Raw genomic sequence first — 26,299 nt, 5'->3', positions numbered from 1 at the left:
ATATCAACACTGTAGAAAATAGATGAACATATTAACATTATGCAAAAATCAATTTTTAAAGAGTTTATAAAATAGTATTAAAGTTTAAAGGAGACATATTAAACATCATACAAAGATTGCCATTTGAAAGTACTTTTTAAGACTTTTACTAATGGATTTCACTTCTCTCCTTCTTTCCATATGACACAAGTTTGACCTGCATCATGATGTCTGTGAGAATGGATGATTATATCCCAGCATATCTGTTGAAGTTCTAATGAAAATCATATTCTTCTTCATTCATCAGAAGAGGTTCACTTCATCGGCCAGAGACTAGAGAGAATAAAAATCAATATGTAGAGCCCATATTATAAATATTGTGCCCTACAGTGGGGCAGACCGTGATGGTCTTGTGACCATGGACTCCTCAGGAACTGTACTTATTGGAATTTCTCCTCTAGAGCGATAGTGCCTCATGTCCTTGGCCTGAAGCCTACCAAGGGTGTCACTCTGTGGATGTTCCAACTTCATGAAGCCTGAGGGCTTTGACAGAGGGGGTAAAACACCTTTTTTCCTTCTGTCTCCTAAATTCCCCTTGTATAGTCTGAAGAAATTGAGAAAGGAAACAGAGCACATTAAAAGAGGTATAATGCATAATGCTTGTCTTACAATCATTGTGTTAAGATTGTTACATTAACATCACGGATTATTTCCCAATCTTTAAACTGCAATGGCAACACGAGCATTGAATGAAGAGCGATACACTGACAGACAGAGAGTTGGTTGAGCAGTGAGAGAGGGTGACTCAAGTGTTATAGAGAAATCACAATAAAAATGAATTTACCTATTTCCCTGTAGGTCTGTGCCCCTCAGTGCAGGCACAAACAGACTGCTGCCTGGTTCAGGTTGTCTCAGGGTGAGATCTCTCTGGTTCTGCTCTCCAAATGGTATACATCTCAACAATGACAAGCCAACTAAATAAATGACAGTCAGGTAAAGAAGAGGAAGAGATGAGGTTAGCTAACAGTGATCAATGATCCTTTTTTTTAACTGTGTCCCCACAAAAATCATAGTTTCATTATAAACTACATAAGTATAATATGGGAGCATATGAAAGGTCAACCTTGTGTGGAAACCCCTTCTTGTTCCTCAGTCTGCCGTTTGGTTTTGTTCATGTCTGCATGTGAGGTGGATGAATCCTCAGGCACAAAGTAACCTTCTGACACCCGTAAAGTATTTCTGTCTCTGTAAATACGCCGGCCGTTGAAGTTGTTGGTGGTGAGGCTTGACAGCAGGCGCTTTGTTGGAACAATGTCTGGGATCATCTTGACGAACATGGATGAGGGAGACCTGCCACAGAGGAGAAATAAAACATACTGAATCTGAACATACCTCAACAACTAGTTGTGCACTGGATACAGTTTAACAGCAAGTTTTACCTGTGAGGTCCTGCAAGGGAGGGTGGCAGCCCTGAGGGAGTTACACAACAGGAGAGCTACAATTTAAGGCAGCTTGAATTGACTAAGAGATGACGAAACTTTGGACTTTTCAAAATTAATTTGATTTAGTGTTCAGTTCCATCTGGAAATACTGTATGTGCAAACCAAACCTCTGAAGACTTTATAGGAGACAAGAGACTGTTGGGGGCAGTGATGCTGCTGCTGTGAGGAATGTGTGAAATTCGGTGGAATGCGAGCACTTAGGTGCAGCAGCTGAGAAGAGTGCGTCCGCTGTCCTGAGTGCGTCCCTGCGTCTGCTGTGAAAGCAAGCCAAACACACTGTTCACTGCAACGTCAGACTTCTCCTAATGTCTTGATGGTTGAAAATATTTCTGCCTTTCCCTGCAGGAGATGGTCTACATATTGGACAATGTAATACTTTAGATGTTTTACAAGTCTCTACCAAACTTCCTCTGTATGTAGAAGTCAAAAAGCAACACGATTAACCATTAGCTACAAGGCTGTGAAGACAATTTTTAGGAAGGCTGAGCCTCCACAATATACATTACGTTACCTGTGTGAGGTGTCACAGCTGCACACAGGCTGTGATGTGGACATGCCCTTGCCTGGTGATGCAGGTCTCCCAGACAATCATCCTAAAACACAAAACATCTCACAGGCAAATGACTTTGATAGAAATCATAGATTTTGTTCAAGTGCTTCAGGTGTCACAGGTAGTAGTTGGCACATGCAGATTAACATTATATCAATCCAAAAAATCGTTGAATGGGGTATGTGATCACATGCATATAACTAGCCAATAATGTGTCAATATGGGTGACCAAACATTTGGTGAGGATAAGGGTATTTTGTAATGGTCATCTTTACCTTGACAGGCTCACATCCCTGCCACAGAGTCACCTGACTGATCTCCCCAGAATGAGCGGTGGCAGCAGGGATCCCACTTTTTCTCATTGGACTATTTAGCTTCACAAACAAAGGAATATTATCAGTAACAGCTCAGGAAATCTTCTCACTTCTTTGTGTGGCTGGTTTACTCTCTGTCACTTAAATTATCTATTTCATACCTGCCATTTTTTCTTTTGTCGTCCAACAGGCCCCTCTTTACCACTCTCTTTGACTATCTTCTCATGGGGAAGGTTAGACTCCTGCAAAGACCATTCACTCATCAGACTTTGTTTAAAGTCAGTAATACATTAACCAGTCAACTGTGTGCACTGATTGATGCATCACTTTGTCTCTTAAACTATGTTTGATGCTGTTTTGCACGACCTGTGGCTGTGTGTTATTCTTTCCTCTCTCTGGCCGCAACCTGTTCCTCTCTTTACGACTCCTCAGGCGTTTCTTTTTCTTCTTCGCTGCAGTTTGCTGTGGTGATACAACGTTAGACATTATTGACAACTGTTTTTTATTGTGGATCTCGGGGATTACTTGTTCCAAATGTGATATTAACTTCACAAAGAAAATAAAGCACTAAATGTGTTAAAGCATTATTCTAAAGGAGAGCAGACTGTCAGTTTACCTCTGGATGGACAGTTTGTGGCTGGTTGAGCAAATGAACTGGGAGTCCGTCAGAATCTGAACTATTTGAACCACTGGTGCTGTAAAAGCAAAAAAAAAAAACAAAGATTCCCCTCCAAGCTAAATGAGACAATACCATTTCTAATCATGGTAAAGCTGAGGATTATCTCAATATACAGTATGTTTATCGGTCAACAAAATGTACAATGCAAAGCAAGTCTTTTATCAGTTTTTCCCATATTTCCCAAATGTGATTGGCATGGGTATTTTTTGGGTATTTATATATTGTAAAAAGTAAGTACAAATAACTTTATTACCTGGTTTCCAAATCAGAGACAGAGATGTTACAGTCAGTGCCCAAATCTTTGCCCAGCCTCTCTCTGACCTCCTTTCTCAACAATGCTGCCAGCTCTGTCAGACAATAAGTGGTCTGAAAAAGACATGCGCAGGAGAAACAAAGAAACATAAAAAAACACCAAATTTGAATACCAGAGTTCACCCAGGTACCCAGGTATGTTTTTTTCTGGACTGAGGAAAATCAGACATGCTGCTTAATCTCTCACCTTCGTTGGATCAGGGTCACAGTAGTCCAGCAAGCTGTCACAAAAGTAAAAGCCCAGAGACTTCAGGTCTTGAGTAGTAAAATGTGTTCCTTTCCTGTCACCTAATTCAAATAGATGATAGATTCTCTTATATGAGAAAGGCAAACATACACACGGCAGCAGCAAACAACATGCAAACTCAAAAGTCTAAACTCACCTAGCGTGGAGCCTCCAAAGGTGGCCTCCATCGTGTAGCTGTTTCTGATGCCGAGTCTCCACATGGCAATTCGCCCTGTTCCCTCTTTGCTCTTCTGCACCCGAAACTTACAGCTCTTGAAGGAGAACTAAGGAAAATGATATGTATACACAAATAAATACCAAGGAATACATAGTAGAATACATACATAATGAGTAATATTGGTGACTGTTAAGCATTGCAGTTGTGCTTGCAAGCTAATTAAAATGACACAGAAATAATTATAATGACCATAGAAAGTAAACTTTTACTTCTCAAAAGTCAGTAAAAATGTTCAAGACACCAAATATAGATTTAAAAGAGTCAAATCAGTGGCTTTACCTTGTTGCTGGCGTTCTTGCTCATCATTAGTGGAAAGATTCTCTCATGAAGCTTCAGTGAAGCATCACCTTCGTTGTTACAACCGTACATGAAGACATTGTTTTTACGGTTGTGGCCATGAAAGTCACAGTAAAGAACTACATCTGTCTCAGCCATCAGCCTGGGGAAAATATAGAGTAACGGACAGAGAGTTTCATTCCTAACGGATTCTGGTTTGTCAATATTCCCCGTGGAAAAATGTAGGAGAGAAAGAGAGCATGCAAATACAATATGCACCATGTTCAGGAAGATACTTTGGAAGTTTAGTTTTTCAAGACACAATTCCCAGTGGAAAAAGTTACACTCCACAAAGGAAGTGCGGTTCAACCTGGTTCAATCAGCTGTTTGGGATATTTGTTGCAGCCTTGTCACTCTTTTTTGTCTTTCCTTTTTTCTCTCTACTGACAACTATGTAATAAAGGCAGATATACCAGGAAAAGAAGTCAAGTTTCAACGTCAAGTTTGTACCAAGTGATGGCATCATAATCATTAATCTGGCATCTATCCATCCAACAATTTTCTTATCCTCTTAAGAATTGTACAATCCTACTGGCATAAAACACAAAATATATAAAAGAAATATACAAAATACCATTTACAGTTATACTGTTGGTAGGATATACGTCTTTTTGTACAGATAAATTTCACTAAAAATGTGTGCAGCAAAGTAATTCCAAAGTTGGACTGCTTTCTGCCAGAAAGTAGAGTCTGGGGGAGTAAATGCAAACTAAATAATGCAATCTGTTCATCACAAGAAGACATGCAGTGAGTGTTCATTGTGTTAGTTAATTTTGTTCTGATATTTTCACTCAGATCCCCATCAGCCAGAGACAACAATCCTAATCTAAACCCAAACCAAATAACACCAACTGGTTCCTCAATGATAAAAAGTAGAACTGATCATTTTCTCTTCCATGTTAGATTAAAATTAATAAATAAAACAGCCTGAAAATTGACTTGCACAATCCTAATAGTTTACTGGACAAATACACACATGAATTATTAACATAAATTGAGAAAAAAGAGAGAAAGAAAGCCACACAATTGTTAAATGCAGATGTTTCCTGTCTCACCTTTCCACCAAGTTGCGGGTGTGCCAAACACAGGGAAAGGAATCCTTGAGCAAAGTCTTGTAATTTCTGTTGAGGTCCCTGCCTGCCAGAGAGCAGCGGTAATTTCCCACCACCACACCATCTGGGTTCAGCATGGGCACCACCTGCAGCACCAGAGAGGCAAAACAATAGATAAAAGCAGAAACTACCACCATAAGTATCAAAAACTGCTATAATTCTGCAGAAACGTCTCCAAATCTGTGTTTCACAGCAGTATAGAGCATTACCACACACATTAACAGACAACACAACCTCATCATTCTATTCATGCACAATCTACTTTATAAATTACTATTCAGACATATAATAAACTGGAATATATTTAAGTGTAATGATCATGGCAGATTTGAGACTATGAGCTTGAGCTTCCTCACCTTAAAAACAAAAGTGTCCCTGAGTAGCTGAGCGTCATCTGAATCCCCGAGCAGGAAGTCCAGGAACCCCTCCATCATCCAGGACCCGTTTGTTTCTCCGGGATGCACTCGGGCCGTCACAACCACAGCTTTCTTGGTCCTGCCCTCCACCTTGCCGAACCCTGGGGACGTTACTGTCACCACGTAAACTGCATTCCCAGCAAGGGTGTGGCACAGCACCCGCAACTTACAGTACGCTGCAACTGCGGAGTCAGTGGAAATGCGCCTAAGATAGCTCTGCAGGTGTGAATAAGTGTAGGGGTAGCAGTGGGCCAGGTAGCAGGTGTCTGATTCATGAGGGAACTGGAGAGTCCAGGTGAGTGAGTACAGGGGGATGGTGTCGTTGTTGTTGTCCTTTGTATTCTAAATAGAGACAGAGATGGGTCTATTAAAGCGAGACTTGTACAATTGCAATTATAATTTTGTGAAGTTATGATGTTCTAATTATCTAATTATTATGATTTAATTATGATTTTGGACCGCAAAAGTCTCAGCATGTTTAAATTTACTAAAACATGTGAGTTCATTAAATTAACCTGCGTTGTTCCTGTGTTGATCCTACTTTCCAGTTTGATTTTAAGTTCTTGAATCTTTTTGTCACTGTCTGTTCATTTAAAACACTGCACTGTGTTCAGGTTAGTTAAAACCAGAAAGGCATAAAGCATTTTTTTGACAGCAATAACCATTTTTATTGCTAGTGAGGGCCATTCAATTTCAATTTCCGGTAATCCCCTCCCCTTGTTCTCTTGCTTGGGGCCAGAAGGGCTCACTTCTTCATAAAAAAATGAATCACTAGAGGGCTTTCTGAAGGTAAAATATCAAGGGAAGAAATGTGCTTTTACTTGCATTATGATGCAGTGATAACACAGCTTTGTGACTGGACATAAAGATGATTAAATGTTGAGATGGATTACAGATTTGAAACAGGTTTAAATTATCTGCAAGTTCAATTTAATTCCTTTCTGACATTAACTGAAAATGTTAGCTGTTAGAAAAGTAGGACGTGGGCTAGTAAATATAAATGTATTGTTTTACTTTTAATTTTACCTAAAACATTCATCCAGATGAGACACCATTTTTGAACTTATACAGAGCCACCTACCTGATTGTAGTTGCGGTAGTATCTGATATTGGAGCCGGTACGCTGCCATCCAAGACCTTTCTCCTTGGCAGCCCTCTCTGAGTAGAGCAGTGGTCTCATCCCCTGAGAATACAGGCTGCTGCTCTTCATCAGGTTGACAATAGTGAAGCGGTAGGTCACTCCGGCCTTCATGTTCCTGACCCTGAAGTAAAACCACTGCGTGTGCTTCCTGGTGTACAGGTCTGTGCGCAGGGTGAGCTCATAATCATAGACGCCACTGGAAAGGGTAGAAATATAGGCGGAGGGAGAAAGAGAGTAACTTAACCAAAAGCTGTAGTAAAAAATTGGTGAAAAGCTGTAACACTGTAGAGACTCACACTTGCACAGCCTTCTGAAGGTTCCCACTCTCAAATCTTGACTCAAACTCAAGGATGAAGTCTGTTTGATTGGTGTCGTAAAAAGTGGCGCTCTTAATGGGCCCCCTGGATCCTCCGACACGAGAGTAGGTGAAAAAGGGATGCTTAGTGGCTTAAAAGAGTAAGGACAACAGGAAAAATGGTTAATAGTGAATGCTAAATTGGTCAAAAACACAATTTTTAATAAAAACTGACTTCTTTGTCATTGTTCAGAGCTCAGTGGTTTGGTGTCTGGTATATCTAGAAAATCACTAATTATTTACATCTAGGGTAACACTGTTGAAGAAAGACACTGAAGCTTCTATCATAATCCCGTGATATATAAAACAAGAAGAGAGACTGCAGCATTTGTCATCACCTAACAGCCAGGTGGTGATATCAACATGAACTACACATCTTGAAGCATTGAAGAGTTGTAGAAGGTTGAGTTTGCAGTCACTGGTTGGGTTCCTATCATGATATTATTTATATTCACAAGAATTTGACAGTGACAGTCAGTGACACAGAGACAGTAATGTGATGACATAATGTTCTGCATAGCCATACCATGTGACCCGGTGGTGCAATAAAAGAAATGAAAAATGCCTTTGGTGTCAGAAGTTACCATGGTCGATGCAGAATACCACTTTCCCCCTGTCCTCTCCAGCAGGCATGGGGGTCCTTTCATGTCCTGTGGGCTGGTAGAAAGGCTCTGGCTCTGGTGGTTCCCACTCTGTAACACAATAACGCTTGAAGTGTCAGTAGGTGTTAAAACGAACATGTTCAACAGTGTTTTGATTGTATGTTTTGTTTCTTTCTTTTGACTCAACACCCTTTGCGCATATCAGTAACATTCGTGACAATGGAAAGGTCCAGATAATATTTAACATTACCTATGTGATGTACAATGTCGCTGATGACCTCACACTCTACAGGCCAACGGGGGCGGGAGATAGATGGGAAGTTAACCAGGTCCAGTGGTGCCCTGAGACTCAAAATAGGTCGGCCACCATCAAAGTCTATGAGCAGCTGCCTGGTCCGTAGTGTCTGATTTAGGTTTATGGATACTGAGTGGAGATATGAATCACATGTTCAATTAACTCTTCTTTCAGGCCCCCGTTCTTCCAGTAGTGCACTCTGAGTATAAATTTTTCATCAGGTCAGCCCCCTTACGTCACTCAGACAAAACAGGCTTGTTCATTTGATCAAGGATTATGCTGAGCCTGATTGCTGTAGTTATCTATCACAAAAGAGCTCTAGTTAAACAACTAATTGTCTAGCATTAGGGATGAAATCCTACATATACATCCAGTGTTGAACCAGTTTATACCTACACAAGCACAGGTGTGCATTACAGTAAATGAGCGAACAGAATGGGGTCAAATAATGCAGAACAGCAACATATCAATCTGAGTGAAGTTATTTTAACAATTTCACACTCACATTTCAGCAAGTTCATTCTACATACACTAAACACAGTCTTAATCCAAATGCTGCCAATGTGGAAAATAGCTTACACTGCTTCCTCCCTGCTAACTCCCCCTCATCTTCCTCTGTGTTGGAGTCATTAGAGTCAGATTTGTCCATTTGGTAGGAGTTCCACCAATTCCTGATGGCAGAGACGGCCATGGTTGATGATTTCTCTGCCTGAATGGGAAAATATAAGTCATCAATGTTGCTTCCTCCTTTCCAAATTAGAACCGTATTTTCTCAGCAACTCTTGTTACATGTAATAACCATAAACCCTGGGCTAACCCCCATCTACCCAGATGCAAACAGAAGTCACGATCAGGCAACAACATATACGTGATTATCTGTTATTATAAGTGTGAGTCTCCCAAAAATACAAGAGATGGAACAAATTAATCTCTTCAAACATGTCTCTTAATATTTAAACTTTTCCAAGAGGATGAAACTCTTACTATGTTGCTCATTTGAAAGCTATTTGAGGTAACATACCACAACATAATAAACAAGCAATACTGGAGTGATACTAGTATTGATTTTTTTTTCGAGCTGATATTGCCAACAATAACTGATATGACATCTGTACCACTTATCTTGAAAATAGGTCTGTGATCATTAATATACGGTGTGTACAAACACAGCCTGAAAGAAAAACAAAAGAATAACCAAACTCACGCGCGCAGTAGTGAGGGTGGGATCTCACACAGGCATCTTCGACTGTCTTTCTGCTCAAATTGAAATTGCCGAGTCTTTTTTGCTATACAATGTAACTGTTAACGTTACAGCTAGTTAGCTCAAACACAGCTCATTTAGCATGTCTGTCTTCAGCACAGGACACATTGTTTACTTTGAATTTCTTCATTACTTTACCCTTTAAAGCCAAGTTTAACAATTCTGAGTAGCACTCGGAAATGCTAACAGGCTTCTTTCCGTGTTGTAATCATTCTCATTAGCTTCATTTGACTACTGCTACCGCGCTGTTCTCAATCTGTTTAACGATTATGTTTTTACAATATTTATAGATATCTGGCAGCCACTTACCTCGCTTACATGTTAATTACACTACCGTAGATACATTTAATAAACTCTCTTTATAAATATAAGAGCAAAAAGCAAACTTAGCGGCTACTGCAAGTGGAACTATCTTTCACGAGGTTGCAAGACGTTGCCAGGTAACTGATTGCCTCAACACAACACGGTTGCCATGGAGATTCCGTCATCGACTCAGTTAGAACGCTTACTTCTGTGAATGGGACTCATTTGTCATGGCGTATTATGATTGTACCCTAGTTTTTATTTATTCATATTCAACAAAGACTAGAGCAGACTAAAAACAAAGACGGAAATGACTTTGAAAAAACAGTTTTAATAACTTTTTACAAAATGTACACATTCAGAGACATTCCCTCCCCTTCCAAAAACATGGCTTATCCCATTATACATTTTATGTACACAATTGTAAAAATGTTAATTAAAATAGACAACCCCTCCAAACAAACTGTGGCGGTTGTCTACATGGGGTCCATACAAGATGATGACGTATTTCTGAGGAACTCGAAGACGTTTGGCACATTTACATTAGTGGCTACAAAAACAGGAAAAGGACATTCAAACCCCTCTGGTGAATGGCCTGCCATGTAAGGGCCTCTAAATGTCTCCATCATGAACAAAGGAAATGGTAACAAAAGTCCGTAGATCCTTAACCAAAACGTAAGCGGGGGAAGGAAGGATGAACTTATGGTAATGGTTGGAATAGATTTAAAAAAACGTTGATTGAGTTGCCTATGACCCAGGCCGGATGTTACGTGCTATTCATCAGCTTCCTCTTCTTCAGTCGGTCCCGCCAGTCATCAGGAAGTGCCTCAAAGTTGGCATTCTTTGACGCTTTTCCCCTGGAGAGTTAAAAACAGTTCCAACAGTTACACGAGTGAAGGATTACCAAGATAAAATATCAGAAGAAACTATTTTCTGAAATTAATCTTTTGAAGAAATACATAATTACTCTATTCAGAGAAGGGTGAAGGGTGCAAATTGCCTAGCAACTTACGTCACAAGCTGCTGCTGCTTCCACTCCTCAATACTCTTTTTGTTAAGCTGGTCTCGGTCCTCGTCACTGGAGCTATCCTTCTCTTCCTCCTCCAACTCTTTCTGGATGCTCTGCCACTTCTTCACCAGGGAAGGCATTTTGGTCTTACTCTTCTTCAATGAGAGAAATAAGGGAGAGTGGTGTCAGGAGGGAAAATTAAATTACACTACAGGTTCTTTTGAATGTGATATTTAAGCACTGGATTACAAAGATGGCTTGATAGTGTAGACTTAACAATATCCCACTAAGGAAAATCAGTCCAGGTAGATAATAATACTGAACATTATAGGTATTTAAATAGATTTCTCTAATGTATGCACTCCTCACTTTTGATACTTGACAAAAAATGGGAACTCCAATACTAACCTTATCCTTTTTGGTTTTCTTGGTCTTGTCTGTGGGCAGACCTTTAGCTCCAGGAGGTTCAAAGGGTGGCTGGGGTGGTGGTGGCAGTGGTGGTTGGGGAGGTAGGGCCGGGACAGGTGGGAGGGGGGGTTCAGAAGGGACTAAAGGGGCAGCGACTGGGACACCCCAGTAGGCTGTTGCTGCCATTATGGGAGCTAAAGGAACAAAAGGAAACCTTACAGTTAGTGGGTTATCACATTTCTGTTGGAATTCATTGTTTTCCTGAATTTAAACACTGGATTATTTTAGGTGCCACATTAGTGCGCCTTTATTAATCATATACAGTTTTATTAAAACATTCTCATTATATAACAATATGACAAATATATGACAAAGACTCATAACAACTTTGTATTGTTGAATTAGACAATTCCATTTTGGGCCGATGATGTAAGCTCAACACCATGAATATCTGTTTTTGAGCCCGCCCTGGGAGACCACCCAATCTCAGTGGCTGCCTCAATGCTGCATGAGAGGTCCCTCATAGATACCTGCAGCCCTTTATAAACACCGCACAAGATGGCAATCCCAGATTTCAGAGAGTTTGGGATACTAGCCAACAAATTCAAGTGTTGTGATGTTAAAAACTTGTTTTGGCCATCACAGTAGAAGGAGGACTTCTAAAATGTTCCTTAGGATTATAATCGGACACACTAGCATCATCTCTATCAATATATGACTAATTGCACATGTTGTGTAGAAATATCTTTAAGATTTTTTTTTACCTGCACTGGCAACAGGCTGTGTGTAGAGAATGGGACTGCTGCCAATAGTTATGGCTTTATTCATCTGACTGGCTTTACGTTTCTGACCCTTCCCCAGAGGTCCCGAAGACTCCAGAGCCTGCTCCAATGACAAGAAATATAACAAAGATGGATTCATACACAAAACGGCATTGAGGGATACAAATACCAGGATTGCATTCATCAAAAGAAGACAAGATACTTCCATACCTTCGCACTAGCAACGCCTGGGGGTAAAGGAGGCCTCCCACTGCCATCTTCCTCAGTTCCAGGGGCTGGAGGCTCTCCGTCATTATCATCATCCATCTCCATCTCCACCTCCATGATCTCTCCATCACTGTCAGGAGGGGGAGGAGGTGGAGGTGGTGAGCCCGGGGGGAGAGGTGGAGGTGGGGGGAAGTTTGAGGGTGGAGGCGGGCTGTCAGGAAGAGGAGGCTGAGATGGGGACCAAAATGATGATGATGATGATGCACTGGGCTGAGGAGGTGCTGCTGGTGGGGCAGCAGAGGTAGATGATCCTATGTTTTTTAAAAAAAAAAAAAAGGTAATAATTAGTATACAAAGATCTTTCTGGTCCTAACCCTTTAAAGTCATTAATAAAGTCATACTGACCTATGACCCCACCAGTAGATGCAGATGATGTTTTGCTGTACCCTTGGCTGGAAGCTTGGTTGCCTTTCAGGTCCTCCTCCTTGTCGTCCTCTGTTGGAAAATCCCACTGGGAGGCACTGGTCCGGTCGTTCACATAGAAATACCGCCTGTGCTCTCTACAGAGTGGGACAACAGAGATAGAAGGCAAGAGTCTCAATGGCCGGCCTCGCAACTGGCTGAGTGGCATGATACCCTGGGACAGTGGGGCAAGGGAGTGGACATAATGACCATAATAGGGGGCAAGAGTGTTGGTATGGACAGCGACTTTAGCCATCCAAAAGAAGGGTCCGATTAGAGAATGATTATGGATGTGGATAAGGAACCCACCTTGCTCTCAAAAGCAAATAAAGCAAAACCAATCATCTCTAGGTCCTGAAAGTAGCATTCAGCAGCTCACACCATGGTTGTCATACATGTTCCGTTATAGACAACCATTCTCTCCCAGACACAGGAAGACGCCAGGGAGGAAGCACCATCATCAACAACAATCATAAGTCAGAAAACAACAAGCACACAGTCAACTTGTTTTAGATCAGAAACATTTTCTCTCAATCAAGAAAATAAAAAAACAGGAAGACATGAAATAGAGTTGGTCTGACCTGCTGGATTCCCGTCATTGCTCCATCTTCACCTTTTATTTGATGCGTGACACTCGTCGCTTCCAGGGCGTCACTCTGTCTGCATTGCATTCTGGGGGCTGTAGTCCTGTAAAGTACAAAGCTCTCCCACGCAACCAACCTTCCTACTATACCTCCCCCTCCCAAATTTTCCACTGACTGGACCCAAAATCGGTCTACAAATGCCCTCACAGTCTGTGGGAGGTGTATTTAACAGGAAGCACGCTGGCCCAGAGTGGACGCTCCCTTATCAGTACGTGAAAGGCACAGTGCCAGGATTGCATCACAGAAACCGGAAGAGTCTGCTTCTGGTTTGCATTTTGATCCACTTGTACTGGTTTAAGCTTCTCCCCAAGTCATGTAACAAAGTCTGCAACCTCGGCACTGAGGGGGGTGTAGTCACACGGTAAGATTTGTGGGGGACGAGGGAGTTTAGAGATGTGAAAGGTAAGGAGCGCGTACCTGTCCCAGTGGCAGGACCAGCCTTTAGGAGTGGCGTTAAGTTCGTAATATTTTATGTGTTCGGCAGCTTCCTGCAGCCTGCGACGAAGATAGACCCCATTCAGAGCGCCCTCCCTCCAGTCAGCAATCCGTGTCTGGGGGGGAAAAAAAGCAAAAACAGAAAAGAGGAGAGACAGGAGACAAGAGTGAGATAAGAGTGTGAGGGGACAAAGGGGGAAGTGGGGGGATAGAAAAGAGACAGATAGCGAAGACAGAAGAGCCACAAGACAGATGAGTAACACACGAAGAGTAATTACAGTAAATTTCAAGGATTACGTCACATGATGGATTATAATGAGAATTTTAAATATTAAGTACTGCCACGTGGCTGTGTGCAAAATGATATGAAGAAAAATTAAGCATTAAATATTTTAAAACTGTAGCGCTGAGATAGCTACAACTGGAAACTAGGATAACATTGCTCACCTCAGTTTGTAGCAGAAGCAACTGAAAGTTTGAGATCGCCTTTTTGTTTATCCCCAGGAACTCCATTTTGCTGGTTAAGGTGTTAGCCAGTTCTCCAATCTGAAACTACATTTATTCAGAATTCAAAACCAAAAGTCTTAAAATAGGGATCATCACTTATATCAATCATAATGACTTATCATTATAGTAACATGTTGTTACCCTGAGTTCAGGCGTTTCTACCTCTTCTTTTGCCGGAGGTTTTGTAACTGATTTCTCCTCAGAGTTTTCTGTTTCCTTGTCCTCTGCTTCTGCAACACTCTCTAGCACCTTGGAAAGTGCTGCTGCGGGACACAAGAGAAGCACATTTAAGTATGTGGGAATTGTATGCACCCCTCGTCTCCTCTAGCATGTTCATAATCATGTGGACTCACCTGTCTCCGTGTTCTCCTGCACGTCTGAGCTCCTACTGTTAGAGTCAGGACTGGCAGCATTGGGGAAGGCAGTTTTCCAGCGATTTTTCTTCACTAGACGAGAACCAGAGGCTTCTTGGCTTGTCTCAGAACAAGGACTGGAGCCCCCTGCGCTCCCATCACCCTCCTCCAGTGCCCGGAGCTCAGCCTGAGAGTCAGATGTAAAGTTAGAGCCAGGTCACACTGACATTAACATCTGCAGCTGATTGCGAAATACCACTGCTATACACTAAAGGACAAGTGAAATGTAATTCCTGTCTGTTATCAAAGATGCACACTGGAAAAAATAGCTTTAAAACCCACCTTTTTCCTCTCCAGAGCCAGTTCCAGCTCCATTGTGTCTTCCTCCGTCTCCTCCTCAATATCTGAGTTGTCGCGTGACTGCTTCTTGGTGCAAAGATCTTTCTCAACAATGGGGGCTGAGTCAGAGTCCTGCAGAGGGGTGGAGGGGGATCCTGCAGGGCGAGCACCTTCTCCGTCAGAATCCACACTGTTTTCAGGCTCATCCAAACCTTTAAGCAGTCTTTTTCTCCATTTTTCCTCTGCATCTTTCACTTCAGAGGGGATCAGAGGACCAAGCAGAGATGCAGCCACTCCACGGCGCTCCTCCTCTTCGCTTGTAAGGCCTACCACACTCTCTATGACCTCCTTTTAGACAAAAACATAGAAGTGTTATATTAAAACTCAAAATAATGATCTTTTTGCACCACAAATAACATGTACTCAATTTGAATTGGACTTCGATAAACATACCTTCACTTTGGTCTCTTTCACTGATGTTGGGGCTGCAGCAGTTGCAGCCTTTTCATCTGTGTAATAACCCGTGTGGGCTGTACCATTGCCATTGACACTAGAGCAACAAAGGAATTATATATGTTACTTCAATTTCCATCTAAATTTCTGTACTGGAGACAACACAACGAAGAGCGAAAACATGTGTGCTTCACACCACTTTGATCTCACAAAGCTGAGATAATATTCTGGACTGGGTGTGTCAGTAACTCCTACCTGTTTGCATACTGAGTCAGGCTTTGCACCTGATCAGCTAGATAGTGAGGCAGCTCCCAGGAAACCTCATTGGTCAGAGTGTTCCAGTAGTAATAGCAGCCGGAGTTGTCATCCCATACTTCCTGCCAGTCCCCCATTTCCACACCCACTGGAATAAAAGCATACATACAAATGCTTCAGAACAACAGAGCATAGCTTAATTGATATATTAAGCACCATTTCTCTTTCTTCCCCTAATTTAAGCTATATCCTGAATGATTTGATTAATGTGTGTCAATTTGGAAAGTGGGACCACAATTTCATCAAAATTCTGTGATATTAAAGGTGGCAGGTGAATTTCAATATCAAAGCAGTTCATTTGACAAGTAACTCAGCAGTACTGTTAAGATGTATTACAAGGTATTCATTAATTTTGATTAATGTACAAATATCAGTGGCTGATGTTTCTTCACATAAGCTAGCAACTCAAAAAATAAACCAAAATAATTACTGTGCAAGTACTTTATTGATGTATTATAAGCACAGAGGCTTGTAAAGTTATTCAGGAAGCCTTACGAGACATGCACACATTATATACAGCACAGTTACCTCCAGCTAATGAGTCCTGAGTATTGTACTCAAACTCTGTGCTTTGTTGAGTCTGTCCTTCACCAGTAGCTGGTTGCTGAGTATTAGCCTCAGGTTTTGGTGGAACGCTAGCTGGGGTTGAAGGATGAGTTGCCACATCATCTGAACTTGGCTGAGTGGTGATTGCATCAATTTCCTGTGGGAGGGAGAAATGATGTAAGTAATTAAGTTTTGCCAAAAACATGTTTAAGTCCTGAGAATGAACCACTCTCTTCTAAGCACAATCACAAAAATAATTTCTTATTACTGAAAAGCTAGGCTTGAGAAGAAAACCTACTCAAGATCAATTCAGAAATTGGGAAAAGCAAAACCATAACTATAGTTCTTAAAAGATAACAATAGAATAACATGACTGTCATCCCCAAACCCATAGACCAAAGCAGATTATTACAATATGCAGGAAATTGTACTCACAGCCATGAAATTGGCTAATGTACTGTCAATGTCAGCTGACTGATTGTGTTGAGAAATTGCAGTTGAACGCTGGGAGTCTTCAGCATCCTCTTCATCGCTATCCTCATAGGCTCCAAGCAGGGACAAGCCCTCTGCAGATGAACACAAAGACATTTTGATTAATCAAATTGCTTTTTTTTCTTCTTGGTTGCATTGCCTGAGAAAACACGAATAGCTTCACCACAAACACAAACAAACGTTGTTACCTGTTGCCTTCACTGTGGGGGCCTTCATGTTGGTGTGTCTTTCTCTCACAAATCTGTTTACATCAGCCTCCTGTTCGTCTGCAAAACAACGACAGCCAAGGTTAACGTCGAGATACAAAAGCAGGCTAACAGCGAGCTAAAATAACAGCATTCACACATTAGCCAACAGCTAAAATCAGAGACTAATGATGTTGAGCTGAACAACGCACTCCTTCAAGACAAAACAAGTCAAACGTAACGGTATTTGTGACTGTAGTTACATGTAATCGTTTGTCATAATCCTGTTTTGGCAGGCCAACCTACGAAGGCTAAATAACAACAGGCTAATAAAGCTAGCTTAGCGCGTTAGCTGCTAGTAGCTCCGTTAGCATTAGCTTATACGAAAAATGTACGTTTTAGTTTCTAGCTGTGAGTTAATGTATATATATTTATCAGACTGTATCTCGATATCATATATGAACTAATACAGTGACTGCAGTCACATTAAAGCAGTTTCTTCTACTTCGCTGGGCCCGTTCTTCACACCTCCAGCATTTAGCATTTCGCTGCTGAGACAACACATTTTTAAAAATAAAATCACCATCTGATCCCGAGAGTCCTTCTTCTCTTTCTCCGGTGTTACCGCCACGGAGCCCGGGAGGTGAAAGCTGCAGGATCGTTCTTCGACCCACTGTTCCTCCTGTGAGACGACTTTTCTTCCTCATCACCGTCCGCCCGTCTGAGTAGAGGCCCTGCTCCTCGCTCTGCCGTCGGTGCTGCAGCTCCGTCTGCTCCTCAACTGACGTTTTCTTCTTCTTGCTCTATTTTGTTTCACGGCGGTTGGCATCCATAAATGTTGCATTACCGCCACCTGCTGGAAAGTAACAACTTCACAGTACAAACTACGGAGTCCGCCCAGTGATCCCATTCACTTTTTCCATTCTATAATCCAGACCCAATTACCTGAGTTGATGCAAATCCTTCCAGTTGTGTCTAAAACATTCAAGTATCTCCTGGCAACTTTTTTCATCTCTTTATTTATGGAAGGCATCACTTACAACATGTGTGACATTAATACAACAACAGAAAACAATTGGGCATCATAATGAAATAAAGATAACATAAAGGACATTAATTGCACATTGCACCATATAATAATAATTCTACCCTTATATCATTTTTTAAGCATATTTCATTATTTACTCTGTATATAATCATTGCACAATGGATTTTTTTTTTACAAAAAAAAAACTATCTCACAACTCTCATTTTTTAATTTACTATGTATCCAAACTTGATGAAATAGATTTCTGCACACTTAGATCTATGCAGTATTCACTTTATTTTTGAGCTTTCTGTCTAAAGTGAAAACAAGTGAATACTGCATAGAGCTGAGTGTGCGGAAATCTATTTCATCAAGTTTGGAGGCATTGATTTTTCAGACACCTTACAAGGATTTAGCTGGGTGGAGCAGTGGCCATCTTGCATTATTTACTATGTATACAATTACTGCACAATGTATAATAACAACCTTTTCTATATACTATTTAACTATTTTATTTTATTCTATTGTTGCGTGTGATGTGTGCTGGATGATGCTGTTGTGACACTTAATTCTTTCAGTTTGTTGAGGATAACACATCTATATGGAAGCAGTCAGCATTAACTTAACAACTTCCTCTTTTTCTCATTTATTTTATGTCTGTACTCATGCAAGTAACTTTTGGATTCAAATTCCCTTATTAATCTAGGAGACTCATAAGGTCTTGGTCCCTATGGTCTTATTTTTTAATGTAAAGTCTAACAACAATAAAGTTGATAACCTGATAAAATTTCTGTGTCTTTTGGGCAAACATCATGTTCACAAAGCCAGATTTCTTTAGTTTCTTCCTAACAAAATCTTACTTTATGTTGAACTTCAGATATTTTATGATTCTGTCTGTAGAGCAGTGGTTCTCAAACTTTTTCACATCAAAGACCCCTAAACTGAAACAAATTAGACCATGGACACCCACTTGATAAGATTTTGTCCCAGCGTCCCCCATCTGATAAGATTTTTGCTTTTAGATGTTTTGTTAGAGAAAGTGTATGAAACCCATGATCGAAATAGTATAATAATAATAAATAAATTCTGTCATTATGTTAGAGTGACAATAAATTATTCCCCTTTTTACTGGGGACACCACTTTGAGAACCACTGCTGTAGGGTATATAAAAACAAAAAAGCTTAAAGACATCTCATCTCTTGAGAAACATTGTGGACAACACTGCCAGATGATTTAAGTTGGTTTGCAATGTTGCTTGTTCATTTTTGAAGTTATATTTATTTATTTTTCTCTCTTAATTTCTGTATTATGTATCTTTTTATGTTGTACAGTTTTATTTCTGCTTTGTGTTTTGGTGGTTAGTTAATTTATTTTTTCTGTACTGTTACTTCTATTGTTACTTGTTTGTATATTAGTGTTGTTAATAAAGTTTTTTTTAAAAACTTATCAACTTCCGGGTCACAGGGTCATGTTTTGCGTGAAGCAGCAGATGTAACTGAGAGCTAGCTAAGTTGTTAACGAGCGTAGAGACCACCAGAGCAAGTCGCTAATACTAGAAAACATCAAAGTTCAACCTTAAAAAAGCAAAGGATGATTTTACGTCAGCGGAGTCAAAAAGCTTTTGGATCAAACTATCAGTAACGAGCTGAACAGACGTGACATGGGAAGGTGCAGATAAGCGATTATGCAGTTTCCGCCCACTGATGCAGGAACATAAAGACCCACCACCAGCACCGGAGCAGCAGTCTGCCCAAACCAGGGCCAGAACAAGGTCTGTGTGCTCCGGACCAGACACGATGGGAGGTGCGATGGGACCGGTTCTACACTGGCTGCACGATGTCGCAGCTGTGACTCTCCTCAAAGCCCGGAGGACTCTGTTTCAGGCTGCTATCCTCCTCTGTGTGCTAGTCCTGCTGCTTTGGGTGTCCATCTTTCTCTATGGAAGCTTCTACTACTCCTACATGCCCACTGTCAGCTTCTCCACCCCTGTGCACTTCTACTACACCTCTGACTGCGATGCCTCAGAGTCAGCACTTTGCTCATTCCCAACGGCCAACATCTCCTTCATGAAGAACGAGAGAGACCAGGTGATGGCTTTTGGGCAACCGTATCGCATATCTATAGAGCTGGAGATGCCAGAGTCTCCGGTGAATGAGCAGCTGGGCATGTTCATGGTCAAGATGACAAGTTATACCAAAAATGGGAAGACTGTCTCATCTGTGGGACGATCAACGATGCTGCATTACCGCTCCAGCCTTCTGCAGACACTGAGTACTTTACTGTTCTCTCCCTTCCTCCTGACTGGGATGGCTGAGCAGAAGCAGCTCATAGAAGTCGAGCTCTTCTCTGACTACAAGACGAATGCTTATCAACCCACTGTTGGCGCAATCATTGAGATCCAGTCCAAGCGTGTGCAGATCTACTCATCTCAGCTTCGTATCCATGCTTATTTCACTGGTATACGATACGTTCTGTACAACTTCCCCCTGACATCTGCGGTGATCGGTGTGGCCAGCAACTTTGCCTTCCTCAGCGCGATTGTGCTGTTCAGTTACCTGCAGTTCATTTGGGGAGGGCTCTGGCCTCCAGATCAAGTGAGAGTCAGGGTTATGATGGGGGACAACACCCGCTTCCAGCAGAGGAGAGAGGAGGCTCGGAAACGAATGGAGAAAGAAAACTCGCAGAAGGAATTCTATGCTCCCAAATCGATCGGTTCTGTGAATGAGGCATCTGATTCCCAGGCAAATGACACGGCGGCCGAGCTGTCATCAAAGAGGCCCTCAGTAATCCCGGACGCCTCTGGGGCGGATGTGCCAGATACCAAGGACGAAGAAGGGTCTCATGACTCTAAAATGCCAGAGGAGAAAGAGAGCTCAGACATGTTGGATGGGTGTCAGCTGCCTCACCAGGGCGAGACAGCACTCCGACAGAGACCTGGACCCTGGATGAGCCTGTGATTCGTGGGACCGCGTGTACCTACAGTACTGCATGTGCTCATATGCCACATAGTATGTAGGTGTGGATCTTGATAGACTCAAGCAAACCCACAGTTTAAGTTGGCAGGAACAGATGCATGAGAATTTATTACCTGTATTACTTTGACTAACAAACTACAGCTTATTGTCTCGTCTTGATAAGTTCACCTTGTTGCCACTTTGACCTCGGCTCACGACTTTCTGCTTATTGTCTGCTCAGTGGACAGACGGTCCTGGAGACAATAACACTTCTATGGTCTTACAGTATGTTGTGCATTCAGTTTTAATGATGCCTGTAGTAAGATAAACTACATTCCAGCTGTGGCTTGTCCTACAGTTTTGTCTGTGGCATTACCATTAGCCAACAATCTATCACACCCTTTAAGTCCGTCTAACCTGTGTTTTATTGCTTTGATGTCTGTAAGGTTTCTTATATTACAGCCAGCCTATAGCTGAGGCACACAACCTGACAATCCTTCCACAAGTGACATACGTAGTTTAAACATGAGTCAAGTCGCTTGTTATTGAATGTAGCTGTCCTGTACTTGAAACAAAAATAAGTTTGATCGCTCATAAACAGGCCTTGTGATCCTTTTTCTCAGAGCAATTAGGTTTGGAAAATTTGCCCAAAGTAGCGTCTTTGTTTTAATAACTTCCTAGAAAAAAATGATGGGTCGAGGGTCCAGCCCGAGGATATAAAGAACTTATTGCATTTATTATTCATCTTCATCTTGCATATAGAGAAGTTCTGTTTCAGTGTAATTGGCGATTTAACTGCCGTGGCACATTTAGTTAAAGATCCGATGCTTTAACAAAGTTTGGTTTCATTCCATCTGTTGTTGTTTTTTTGTATTCAGTATCTGTTACTGTGCAGTTTGCACTCTGCTGTTTAATGTGAAAATGGTATTTATTGTAAAAGCACCAAGATATTTTAGATGAGTCTTTTAAGTAATAAATGTTTGCTAATATGTCTGTTCATTAAGCATGTCTACTTTAACATTAAGGAACATTATACGAAGGATAAGTGAAGTTACTGTTTTGCTGGTTTATAAAGCTAATGAAGAGGAGTTATATGCACAGCCTCTATGTATTTAACCTACACTTAAGGGGAACTTGGGGTTTAAGCAAGTTAATGAAAGGCTGTGCAAGTTGTGTTGATGTAGGATTTTGTACCAAAGATATAGTTCTCATGATCTGTCATCTTGGATTATGTCATGCAGGTTGTTCTTGTCTAAGCCTCTGAAGTTCCATGAGTAGGTCTTATTTATGTGTTGACATTGAATTAAAGAAATAAACACATACAGCAGTGCAGTTCTCTTTCTTTATTGTCACAGATTTAGTCTCACTGTCAGATAATAACACAGTTGAAACTGACAACAACATTTCTGTCTGTAATTTTAGAAAAATCTCATTGTTCAGTGCTTTAAAGAAGGGCTACCAAACAGTGAATTTGAAGTCCGACAATCACTGAGTTTGTGTCATTTTTGCATACTATATCCGATTTTCAGACCACAATCAGAAATATAGACATAATGTAAAAACTTGGCTTCTGTCAGTATGAATAAACCTGCTGCTTTGCATGTAGGAAAAAGCAGATTAAAACATTTTTTAAACTGCTACCTCAAAATGTTCACTGTTAAAATATAAAATACTTAACAGTTTTCCCCCCAGATCTACATTCTACTTAAAGTCATTACTTTTTTTACATGCTACAATGTGGATATACACACAAACTATGGTCTACTTCTCATATTAAAGAAAAAACATCTAATAATCCTTAGTTGGAAAGTGAGAATTTAGTGGCAAATTGTGACTTTTTGGGACAAATCAAGTCAAGAAATGATCAGATAGATGATACATTGATAACAGCGTCAATACAGTCTCACAATTACAGTACAAAACTGCATTTTACTGGAGACATTTAAACTATTAGAGTAAAATTAAACTATGACATTTGAAGAAATGGGTTAAAATATGTAAAATTGTATTCAAGTTGATGGAGAGAATATCTTAAGAGGTGATTTTGCAATATAAGGTATTGAGGGCAACTCATGGAAAGATTGTTCTCTATATGTAATATCTGATTCAAGATGATTTGGAAATTTTTAAGTAGACATGTCAACAATTTGTGCTCTTTTACAAACCTCACAAAACTCAATTCTTTCAAAACAGATCAAACTGCATATAAAAGATAGTTGACTTTGCAACTTCAGAGCATACTTTCAGGAAGATTTCAGTAGTATATTTTTACACTATAAAGTCTGACTCCCTGATTTTTGTCATGGCACCAAATCCACAAATTTCCTCACTGCTCACTGTTGATGCAGTGAGTGAATTTATGGGAATGATCTGTGAGGATTTCTGGATTTGTGGGTGTTGTCCAGTATAACAAAATCAACAAGTTTATCTTTGACATACAGTATATTAAATAACATAACAGAAAGATCTACTTACACTCATTGAACCTTTAGAATTGCCTAAGCGCACACATTAAAGTAATTTTGTGTTTAATAGGGAGTTGATTGAACACTGGAAGTACAATGGCAGTGTGTTTATGCTGTTAGAAACAGTCACATTTCCAGTAAAAGGACTGGTATGCTGCACATTTTAATCTATTCCCCCATGTTTTATTAAAAAGGACTTAAAATTCCCAGAAAGATATATTGTGGAATGACATTTAATCTTGTTTACAGAACATTTTCCTGGTACACAGAGGAATCTGAGAGCTGCATTTATAATCTGCTTCAAATCAGAACCTTGTGGCAATGATATTAAAGCCCATTAGCAGTCTTTATTCAAAGCCACTGCCCCAATCTATCAGATGAATTATGCATTGGTCTGGATAAGGAGTGCACTAATTGACTTAAGCCATCCATCACTTGTATTAAAACCTTGCTGTATTTAGCTCAGCAGGTACAGATATTATCTCAGACTGCTGTAACAAGAATTTGTGAATCATCTTCTTTGTCTCAATAGTTGCACTATAAAGTAAAAAACTCACATAACCTTAGAGTTGAGAATGGTGCTACTGTGCTCATGTTGTGGACTTAATGATTATGTTCACGTCAGTGTTATCTGCAACTGAAGTGATCCTTACAGGACCCACATTATAGCCTCAGCAACAACTAACTGTGTGGTCAATTTAATTGACAAGTATGAAAAGCTTTCTGTATTATTGCCCTGAAAACACAACATTAATATTCATCAAGTAGAAATACATGCTTACCGGTATTGTTTTGATCCCAGACATGCTGTAAAATCCAGTAAATTCCCAAGACACACGTCTTGCAGCATAAAATAACATTCCAGAACAGAAAATCTAAACCAATTCAGACCAGTTGACATAAATGAATTGTTTTTAAAAAAGCAATTTCCAAGATTTCTGTTATTGCAAATAATCATTTGAAAGCATACAGAGGTTTACAAATTAAAATCAGACACTAGCATTTCAGGATTCAAATTTATTTTAATTTTTCTCTTTTCCTGTACCCCTTCTCTGAAGTTTTTGAACTAATAATTACTTTGCGTCTTATATTAAAGCTGATTCGATTGGCTTTACCATATATGGACCAAATACCATCAGCATGATGCACGCTGCTCTGCTCTAAGTGCTCCACTTGAGTGGTGTCCTTTACTGCCAGGCCTCTCCACAGCTAAAGGTCACTTTGTTCCTTGACCCTAACTGTTGTGCTCCTCCTCAGTATGTACCTCCGTGACCTCAGCTGTGGTCTCGCTCGCTGCCTTTGACGTGTCATCTTCCTGCTCATCATCGGCGCTCTCTGCCCAGCGCCCGACCCTCCTCACCCCCTCGCCCACCACTGGGGCGTTAATACAAGGGTTATGGTCATAGATGACCAGTTTCAACCCCTGCATGTGAGACAGGCCTGGGAAGTGGTGTATTTTGTTCCGATCCACATCAATGACGGCTAGAAAGTGCATTTCCAGCAATACTGGTGGGAACTCTGCCAGCTCATTCCCAGCAAGCCAGATACTTCGTAGCTCTTCCAGCTGTCCGAGCTCTTTCGGTAAACTCCGTATCTGGTTATAGCCGAGGTGCAGGGTTTTGAGATTGGGGAGCTCACAAACCACTTTAGGGAAAACAGTAAAGCAATTAGTCTCCAGCCACAGAGTATTAAGTTCCTTGAGATCTCCCAGTTCTCTGGGGAGGCAGTAAAGCCTGTTGTTACCCAGGTAAAGGATGCTGAGCTGGGGCAATCTGCAAACAGCTGCAGGTAGCTCTTCAAAGCAGTTAAAGTCGAGGGCAAGGAGCTGCAGCTTCCTCAGGCCCTGCAGTTCGGCCGGCAAGCTGCTGAGGTTGTTGTCACTCAGGTAGAGCTTCACCAGCTCATCAAAGACACAGGCAGTAACAGGCAGCCGACGCAACTGCCGGCTGCTCAGGTCCAGGGTCCGATCGAGTGGCATCTCCTTTAGGTCCCCAACTAGGAAGCGTTGACAGCGCTCTGAGGGAATGAAGGCAATGACACCTCTCATGGCGTTCCCCATTTTGCTCACTCTCTGTGACACACCACTGGTCATCCACATCAATTTAGTGCCAGACGAGGGTTTTCACTGAGGCAGATTGTTGGCGTCTTCAAGTAAATTTCATGGTGTTCCATTAAAGCTCCGCCACCGCCACTCTGGAGTTATTGATCTTGATGCAAAAGCAAAAGCAAAACAAATTTGTAACAATGTAATACAGCATCAGCATGAAGCTCCATGTAGCAGCAATCGGATGGATATGATGCTAAATTACACCATAAAAACCATGTGTGTGAGTTATTAACAATGAAAATAAGCATCACCAGTTGTCAACAAGAAAACAGGAAACATAATCAGCATGAATAATAATAATGAGAATTCAAAAAACCTACTTTCTACTGTCCTCCTCCTGATGTCCATGACTCCCAGCATCTTGTACAGTAAGCCATTTGTTTATCCAACTTAATGAGCTGAAAATGTATTGTATTCCCCGGACAGATATTCCCCAGTGCAGTGCACTCAGCGGCTCTGAGCTTTCCCCTGACTTTCAAGGCAATAGCAACCACTGGCTGCTCTCTCCTCCCCATTTGTGCCTAATGACTTTCCCCCGTTCTTCTCCGAGATGACAGAGGTGGGAGAGAGTGAGATAGGGAGGGGCAGGGTGTCATGGGTAAGCATAAGAAGTGCTCTCTGATGAAAGAGCAGCAAAGGTCATTTATACTCCGTTTTAATCGAGCCGGACGCAGTCCTGGGTCTGTACCACCGGGCCACACAAGTTGGAAAGTGATAAAATAAGAATTTGTCACTGTTCTGAGAGAGAGCCAAAGATGGCAGGGTGGAGAGTATATGGCAGTATAGATCTGTGTTCTGTCAGCACCACATTGTGAATGCTTGTTTGAATTGTTTGCAGATCAACTGTGGGGTCATTGAGCAGTCAAGACTTCAGTGTCACAGCCAGTCTTAAAATCATCCAAATCCAAGTGCTCATTTATTAGTTTTCCATATATTTTTCAGGAGGGATGCCAATTCCTATTTATCTCGTTTGGGGAAGATCTGTTC

The 26,299-nt window shown here is 41.1% G+C and overlaps 4 protein-coding genes across 8 annotated transcripts; 1 reads left to right on the top strand and 3 right to left on the bottom strand.

Moving 5' to 3' along the window:
• Positions 1-363: 363 nt before the first annotated feature.
• On the bottom strand, positions 364-9,767 carry agbl2 (AGBL carboxypeptidase 2). Its single transcript, XM_067591068.1, has 23 exons — positions 9,628-9,767; positions 9,262-9,356; positions 8,637-8,766; positions 8,013-8,186; positions 7,745-7,852; positions 7,102-7,252; positions 6,746-7,001; positions 5,605-6,006; positions 5,192-5,334; positions 4,080-4,239; positions 3,720-3,846; positions 3,524-3,624; positions 3,278-3,390; positions 2,962-3,040; positions 2,712-2,807; positions 2,507-2,587; positions 2,307-2,405; positions 1,993-2,074; positions 1,589-1,735; positions 1,419-1,449; positions 1,103-1,329; positions 824-953; positions 364-583 (listed from the first exon to the last, which is right to left on the bottom strand). The coding sequence occupies exons 3-23, from the start codon at positions 8,746-8,748 to the stop codon at positions 364-366; spliced, it is 3,039 nt and encodes a 1,012-aa protein (XP_067447169.1). The 5' UTR covers positions 8,749-8,766; positions 9,262-9,356; positions 9,628-9,767.
• A 165-nt stretch (positions 9,768-9,932) lies between these two features.
• On the bottom strand, positions 9,933-17,554 carry fnbp4 (formin binding protein 4). 4 transcript variants are annotated; one of them, XM_067589229.1, is made up of 17 exons: positions 17,342-17,554; positions 16,762-16,839; positions 16,517-16,647; positions 16,064-16,238; positions 15,476-15,623; positions 15,221-15,317; positions 14,771-15,115; positions 14,429-14,615; positions 14,238-14,335; positions 14,016-14,120; positions 13,551-13,684; positions 12,433-12,587; positions 12,031-12,338; positions 11,803-11,920; positions 11,039-11,232; positions 10,634-10,785; positions 9,933-10,478 (listed from the first exon to the last, which is right to left on the bottom strand). In XM_067589229.1, the coding sequence occupies exons 1-17, from the start codon at positions 17,463-17,465 to the stop codon at positions 10,388-10,390; spliced, it is 2,640 nt and encodes an 879-aa protein (XP_067445330.1). In that variant the 5' UTR covers positions 17,466-17,554; the 3' UTR covers positions 9,933-10,387. The 4 variants fall into 4 exon arrangements, with proteins under 4 accessions (XP_067445330.1, XP_067445327.1, XP_067445329.1 ...); XM_067589226.1 differs by having other exon boundaries at positions 14,217-14,338; positions 17,342-17,553; XM_067589228.1 differs by having other exon boundaries at positions 14,238-14,338; positions 17,342-17,553.
• Positions 17,555-17,990: 436 nt separating this feature from the next.
• Positions 17,991-22,072, top strand: LOC137182774 (seipin-like). The gene has a single exon (XM_067589230.1). It carries the CDS (start codon positions 19,490-19,492, stop codon positions 20,741-20,743), a length of 1,254 nt encoding a protein of 417 aa, XP_067445331.1. The 5' UTR covers positions 17,991-19,489; the 3' UTR covers positions 20,744-22,072.
• lrrc10 (leucine rich repeat containing 10) lies at positions 22,069-25,932 on the bottom strand. Of its 2 annotated transcripts, XR_010928372.1 has the most exons (3): positions 25,633-25,932; positions 23,868-25,412; positions 22,069-23,836 (listed from the first exon to the last, which is right to left on the bottom strand). XR_010928372.1 is itself a non-coding variant. In XM_067589231.1 (2 exons), the coding sequence occupies exon 2, from the start codon at positions 25,301-25,303 to the stop codon at positions 24,440-24,442; it is 864 nt and encodes a 287-aa protein (XP_067445332.1). In that variant the 5' UTR covers positions 25,304-25,412; positions 25,633-25,932; the 3' UTR covers positions 22,069-24,439. The 2 variants fall into 2 exon arrangements, 1 of the variants encoding a protein (XP_067445332.1); XM_067589231.1 differs by having other exon boundaries at positions 22,069-25,412.
• Between the last annotated feature and the right edge of the window lie 367 nt (positions 25,933-26,299).

The sequence above is a fragment of the Thunnus thynnus genome, chromosome 5 (genome assembly GCF_963924715.1).
Source record: "Thunnus thynnus chromosome 5, fThuThy2.1, whole genome shotgun sequence".
NCBI classification, from domain to species: Eukaryota; Metazoa; Chordata; class Actinopteri; order Scombriformes; family Scombridae; genus Thunnus; species Thunnus thynnus.
The sequence above is the reverse complement of the archived record's forward strand: the minus strand, read 5'-3'. Positions and strand labels throughout refer to the sequence as shown.